The sequence below is a fragment of the Phoca vitulina genome, unplaced genomic scaffold (assembly GCF_004348235.1).
Source record: "Phoca vitulina isolate PV1807 unplaced genomic scaffold, GSC_HSeal_1.0 scaffold16, whole genome shotgun sequence".
Taxonomy (NCBI): Eukaryota; Metazoa; Chordata; class Mammalia; order Carnivora; family Phocidae; genus Phoca; species Phoca vitulina.
The window spans coordinates 26,150,625-26,157,223 of NW_022589719.1; the positions used below are offsets into that span (position 1 = coordinate 26,150,625).

At 58.7% G+C, this 6,599-nt stretch overlaps 1 protein-coding gene across 1 annotated transcript; it reads right to left on the reverse strand.

Moving 5' to 3' along the window:
- Positions 1-627: 627 nt before the first annotated feature.
- Positions 628-6,330, reverse strand: YPEL4 (yippee like 4). Its single transcript, XM_032415067.1, has 5 exons — positions 6,067-6,330; positions 3,351-3,675; positions 3,143-3,186; positions 2,675-2,783; positions 628-2,439 (listed from the first exon to the last, which is right to left on the reverse strand). Exons 2-5 carry the CDS (start codon positions 3,489-3,491, stop codon positions 2,350-2,352), a joined length of 384 nt encoding a protein of 127 aa, XP_032270958.1. The 5' UTR covers positions 3,492-3,675; positions 6,067-6,330; the 3' UTR covers positions 628-2,349.
- Between the last annotated feature and the right edge of the window lie 269 nt (positions 6,331-6,599).

A 6,599-nucleotide genomic window follows, 5' to 3' on the forward strand; every position in this document is an offset into this window, starting at 1 on the left:
GAGCCCGAGAGCGGCGTGTCTAGATAGCACCGGGTGCGCAGAAACTGAACAATGGGACAGACTCCTCTGAGGCCTCTCAGATGGAGGGGCTGGACATCATTCCTTCGTGGCTTGCATTTGCCTTCTTGCATCTCTGGGTCTTCTACTTCTCTCCTGCCTTTTTGCCTGGACAGCCTCTCCGTTCTGACGTTGACCGTAGCATTTGACAGTCCAGGTAGCTTCTGTCCCTTCCTTTCTTCGGTGTATTAACATTTCTGTTTGAGCCTCTTTCTCTGGGCACAAATCAGCCATTTGATGAAGTCACTCCACTCTTGTTCAAAAAACAAGAATTTTTCAGTGTTTTCCCAATGCCCTTGGGATGAAATCTAGATCCCTAAATGGTCTGTCTTTCCTGTGTCCTCTCTCTCACCCACTGGCATTTCCACTCCAGCGCTGGGAAACTTCTATTCCCTCCTCAGATTAACTAAGCTCAAGCCACTTGACACACACAATTCTCTCTGTCTGAAACAGTCCCCCTCCCCACTTCCCCCTGTGCCCACCCCAGGGCTCCTCCACCATGGGCCATCAGTCATCACCTCTGTGAAGTCTTCCTTGACTCCTCAAATCTAGGCTCAGCCTCTCCTAGGAGCTCCCGAGCCTGCTGCCCAGAGCCCTTGTCCCCTGTTCCTGGAATTGCCTGGTTATTGTCTGTCCTCCCTAGCGGGAAGGACTGAACATCCCCCAAAGTCAGGCCACGGCTGCCTTGCTCTCCATTGCATCCCCGGTGCTGAACACAATGCCTGGCGGGTCACGGGTGCTCTACAAAGATCTGCAGTATCAATGAATGAATCTGGATAACAAGCTAGCTTACCAAAAAAAGGTATTTTTATGATGTGTACAGTTCTCCCTGCAGTTGTCAGTCACCCAACAAACAACAATGGGGATTTCACATCACTGCCAAAAATTGCACGTGGGTCACACGGTTGCACTGATGCTGCGATTTTTGAGCCATTTCGTTCCACTTCGTCTCCGCTGTGCTGGGGCAGCAACTTGGTGGATCGATTTTCCTTTTAGCCTTAAGTGTGGCCATGAGCTGACCCAAACATTTCAAAACCAGGCTGAAAGGCCATAGGACCCACGAACACCCTTGTTCAGGGATGAGACCCTTCCAGGTGCCCAATCCTGGATCTAGGCAAAAAATGGATTCATTGTCAAGGGCTCTGGAAGAGGAGCTGACTTGGATGAGTCCGCTGGAACACGGCTCACAAAAGCCCCCTCTTCACTAAGCAAACCTCACCTGAAGACCCAACCCCTGGTTAAAGCGCAAGTGGGGTGCTTGACGCAGACAAAGCAGTTGCTGCCCTCTAGTGGCGTGAAGGGACAGGCCCCTGAGGGGGGGTAGCGGGGGTGACAGGGTAGTGTGTATGGTAGGTACCCGGGAAGGAGAGTCAAGAGGACAGAGTGCCTCGCAGTTGCTTTTCCCCTTTTTATTAAAAATAGACCCAAACACTTTATGTATCATACAAAAGTTTCGTTCGCTGGTGGCAGCCACGAGGAAGGCTGACCCCGTGGCGCTGATGTCCCACCTCCCCTCCAAGGGACTGGGTCCCAGGGAGCAGTGGCTGGGCCTCAGAGAATGCCCGGAAAGCCTGCTTGCTCTGGAAACAGCCAGCTGGGGTGGGGGCTGTTCCAGAAGCAGCTTTCCCCACCCCACCCACTGGCGAAGGTTAGATACTCCAAAGTGCCTCTTTAGTGCCAAGATGAACTAACAAGTGGAGTGAAATGGAAACCCCTGTGATTTTATTTCCCAGGGCTTGGGATCTGGGATTTTTTTTTTCCTTCCACCCCCGAATCCTTTCTCCTACAAACGGGGGCGGGAAACTTCACCCTCAGAGACTGGTATCTCGCGGTGTCTGAGGCCAAAATTTCACTCCAACTCAAGCCCCTTCTCATCTGCTGTCCCGTGGCCTGGGACCTACCAGCCCCATGCCTAAGGCTTGTCCTCCATTCACTCAAAAAAGAGGTTAGGGCAGAAACGGATCCTTCCATGGTCCTCTGCCTGACCTACACTCGGCTATCACCTCCATTTTCAGGACCTTAGGGCTAGAAGGACCCGCAACCATCCTCTTTTCCCAGTTCTGTCTCTCCCTGACTGCTGCCCATTCCTGAGCCTTGAACACCCCTGGGGTACCCCAGACCCCCGTTCCAAAGGTGCCTGGGGGTGATGAGGTGGAGGGGAGGGGTGGTGGGAGCCGGGTTCCCCCCAGGGGTGGGGCAGTACTCATGCTGGTATGGACTGCTTGGCAGGGCCAGGGGACAGGTGTGGGGAGGGTGGGCATGCGGAGGAAGGGCACAGCCTGCCTGAGCCCCTCAGTCCCAGCCGTTGTCCTTCACCATGTGTGACATTTCAATGATGTACTTCCCCTCCTTGTACTTCTGGCTCGTCTCAAAAGCCTGCTCCTGGGGGAGGGGAAGCAGTGAATGTAGGACAAAACAGACCCCCTCCAGGAGCTCCTCCTAAGCAGGGATCATGTTCCCCTGCCCCCTGCCCCCAAGGGCCCCTGCCTAATCCGACCCAGCAACGGACTCCCTCTTGCCTCTTTGGACCATGCAAAAAACGTGCAGTGGTCACTGGGGCTCGGAGGGCCATGGCGACTGTCCACTTGAGAGGGTGGCCCCCTCTCCAGGTACTTACATATTTCCAGCCCAGGGTGGTTTTGCAGCTCTCACAGAAAATGTCAGCTACCGAGTGGAGCCCCGTGAGCAGGAGGCGCTGTTCCGCCGGTCCGCAACCCACGTTGACCCTGTCTCAGGAAACACGAAGGAACCCAGCACCAGTGGAGTCGTTCTGTCAGTTCAGCCCCCAAACAGCCCGAAGGAACTTCCACCTGGAGAGCGCTGAGCCCGCCCCACTGGAAGCCCCTGCCGGCCGCACTCCCCCCCGGGGTGACTAGGGCCTGCGCCTTCTGTCTCCAGGGTGGTGGTTCCAGTTCTGCCCAGACTCTCCACGAGAGAACTGCGCACTGAGTTTCTGGACCCCTTGGCAGAAGGAGAGGCAAAAGCCAAAGGTGCAAGGCCACCTGCTGATGGCTCACCCCCTTTCTCCACACTGGACCATGACTCCAACACACACACATACACACAAAGAGAGAGGTAGACTCACACGGAGTTAAACAGGTAGGCTCGGCCATGGCTCCCTTGGAAAGACTGTGGAGACATAGGACAGACGGTGACTGCTGGGTTGCCCTCGGCCCCTCTGCCTGAGCGCCCCCCCCCACCATGGGCGGGGAGGAGGAGGAGGGCGGATGGGCTTTGTGGGACGAGCCTGGTGGGGGAGAGAAGAGAGGAGTGGCGGTCCCCCACTGGCGTACCTTGGAGATAAGCTCATCATGTTTGGCCAGGTGTGCACGGCAGTGGACGCAGCTGTAAGTGCGGTGGCAACGGGGCAGGTAGCTGCGGAAGGTCTTGGCAGGGAGGCAGGCGGGGCCCGGGCCAGGGTCGCAGCTGGGCATGACGGGCTGCAGGACGATGCCCTGGCGGGCCGGAGGGGCTGGCGCTGTGCAGCCCCCGCACAGACGGTCGCAGGTGAAGCAGCGGAGCAGGTTGGCTAGAGCCGTGTTTCAGGGCGGGAGAAATGTGGGGGGGCTGCCCGGCCAGGGCCCCCCCAGACGTGAACCAGATAGAAACGGAAGTCACCTGGGAAGAGGAGAGAGTGCATCAGGACAGCCTTGACCTGGTGAAGAGCCCCTCCCCAGGGGTGGGGGGTGGATGGGGAAGATGGGCTCCGTTCTCTCCTGCCTCGACTTCCCCCATCACCAGGGACCCTCAGCGCGCCAGTCGCACCGTCTCCCGGTCCCCCGGATTCCCGACTGCACTGGCAGTGTTCCAGGCCTACGGTGCCACAGCCGGGGAGGTGGTGCCTCTCCCTCCTGGGGCGGGAGGAGCCTTCACCGTTTTCCACCGAGAGCAGCCCGCTGGTACCAATGCTGCCATGGGAGCAACGTCAGCTGCATGTGTCCTCTCCTGGGGTTCAGCCCTTTTGTGCGGGTCTGCAACCCACGTGTGCTGCTAGGCTCGGGTTCAGAGCCTTTTACAAGTTGGGGAAGCCTGGTGGCTTTTCTCTTCTGCGGCCTCCATTTGCAATGCAATTGGTCCTTCATACATTCTTGGCGGGGAAGGGGGGGAGGCCGGCAGGCAGGCACACACAGCCTGCTCAGCCCTGTCCTGGGGCCGGGGTCCTGCACTCCGGGAACTAGAACCTCATGGATGTCTCCTTTGGTACCAAAGACCTCAGACGTGGCCGCTCGCCAGCCTTGCACTTTGGTCCACTCATTCCTTCTCAGAAACAGCGACTGGCTCTTTTCTCAGCCTCTGAGCCCCCTTGGTCTCTACTGTTGCCTGAGGCTCAGTTAAAGACTTGGACATCCAGCCCTAGGAGAGAAAATATCTTTCCTTCAGGCAAATCTAACCGCTGGAAACAACGGGAAATGGGGATCAAGTCAGGGAGGGCCGCCTTCCTCGGCTGTGTGGTGTGGTGTGGTGTGGTGTGGGAGCAATGTCCGCTGCAGAAGTGGGGGGACTCCTATTTTCAAAACCTATGCTTTGGGGTACAAGGTGGAGAACGTTTCCACCTTCTCCCTGGGGTAGGGACAAACAGCAGTGACTCTGTGGGTGACATTAGATAAAATTGCGGGGTTCTGATTAGGAATGTTGGAGATGTCAGTATCTGCCCAGACTCCAGCCCCAAAGTGGCTGAGGGTGCTAGACATAGCGGATAAGAAGGGAGGGGTCCTCTGTTGGCTCTGATAAGCGGGTGAGGTTCTGTCTTCTCCTCCATGGGGCCTTCAGGCCTGCTGTGGGTGGTTTAGCTCAAGTCCGGTTCGAGGTGCCAGCTGGGCGCTCTGGCAAGGCAAGGCCACTAAGCAGAGCAGAGGTGGTGTGGCTGCGAGTAGCCAGGGCAAGCAGGCTCTCGTCCTGTCCTCTGTGGTGGCCACTGGCGCCCCAGCCGTTGCAGTCTTTCCTGGGGCCGCCAGGCAGTCTCTCCACAGAAGCCCGGACAGAGCCCATCTTCAGTTTGAGGTCCTCTACCCCTGGCTGGGCCCCAGAAAGACACCTTGAGCTGAGTTCAGGGTGACATTGGGCTCTGGCCGCAGGAGACCGGCCCTCCTCACCAGCGTCCACCGTTCGGCGCCCACTTCCCAGCTCTGCCTCCAACTTTGCCTGTGAGTTCCCTTCTGCTGCGCTCCCCGTAGTGCACCTGCCAGGGGCCCTGGCGGGCCGGGGGGCTGGGGCCGGGGGTTGGGGGGGGGGCTGGGCAGGCTGGGTCCCTGCTCTCTAGCCCCTTCCCCGGCCTCCGGCACGCCTCCCTCCCTCCCTCTCCCCTGTTTCCCTGGCAGGCCAAGGAGAGGCTGCACAGAAGGCCAGAGAATCACTCACAGGAGGGGGAGCAGGGGTCATTGCTTCCCCGGCTCCGATCACAGGCAGAATCAAGTTGGGCAAATGACGGAAAAAACAAAGGCAAGCTGAGTGCCGGGGAGAGGATGTTCCCCCAAGTGAGACGGGGCTGGACCGTGGGAGGTGGGGGAGAGGGAGCGCTGGGGGTGGGGGGCGTGCTGAGCAACCAGCGCTGACAGCAGAGGCGCCCAGGCGGAGGCTCGAGGAACCAGGTGCGAATCCTGTGCCTGGGGGGGGGGACACACGACACCTGCTCACAATGGATTTTCTCATCTGCTCCGAGGTTTCGCGCCCCCCCCCCACCCCGGGCTGGCGTTCTCGGCATGGTATGGTCCAAATAATTAGCAGCGCAGCCAGCTCCCCGGGCGGGCTTCGGGGGTCTGCACCAGCGGCAAAACAATAAACAGTGAGGCCTGATGCAGCGCCAAAGTTGCCGGGAAATAAGTGCGGGAACCGTCAGAGCTCGGAGAGGGATGGAGGAGCTGAGAGAGGAGCAGAGGCAGCGGGGAGGGGGAAGGGAGGACAAAGGGTGGATGAATAATGCTTTTGCAATGGGGAGAAAGCAACACGCAGCAGGAGGAGGAAATTTGCAAAGGGGAAAAAAATTCATTTGGAGAAGGGCTGCCCCCTCACCTTGAGGTCTGCTCCAGAGATCTCCGTCTATCTCTCTCTCTCTCTCTCTCTCTCAATCTCTCTGCTCACTCTTCTCTCTTCTCTCTCCGCTCCTTCAATTGGGAAGGAGATGGGGGCGGGGGAGGGTAGTTAGGGGCTCGAGACTGGGGCTGCCAAGCTGGCCAGCTGCTGGGGGGCCAGAGGTTGTCTCTCGTCTGGACCTCGGTCTGTGGGTGAATGTAGCTGTGTGTTGTGGAACTGCATCATAACACTGTGAGTCATCCATCCCCCCACCCCCTCACCTCCCACGTCAGAGCAGGGCTGGGAGACACAGGAGGCGGGCTGGGAGGAAGGGAGGGGGCAGGCAGGAGGGATGGGTCTAGGGGAGGGAGCAGGGGGGTGGGAGCAGAGGGACAGGAAGGGAGGAGGGATGCTAGAGGAGAGGCTGGTTGCTGAGGAGGAAGGCAGTGTGGCCAAGGAGACAGAAGGAACCTGGGGGAAGGACAGGGCTGGGCAAGGATGGAGTACGGGTGGCAGGCTGGAGGAAAGGAGGT

Coding starts and splice junctions, on each gene's coding strand:
- YPEL4 (XM_032415067.1), bottom strand. CDS start 3,491: ATGCCCAGCTGCGACCCTGGCCCGGGCCCCGCCTGCCTCCCTGCCAAG. Junction 2,784..3,142: donor GCCTACCTGTTTAACTCCGT/GTGAGTCTACCT, acceptor TTCCTGAGACAG/GGTCAACGTGGGTTGCGGAC. Junction 2,440..2,674: donor CCACCCTGGGCTGGAAATAT/GTAAGTACCTGG, acceptor CCCCTCCCCCAG/GAGCAGGCTTTTGAGACGAG.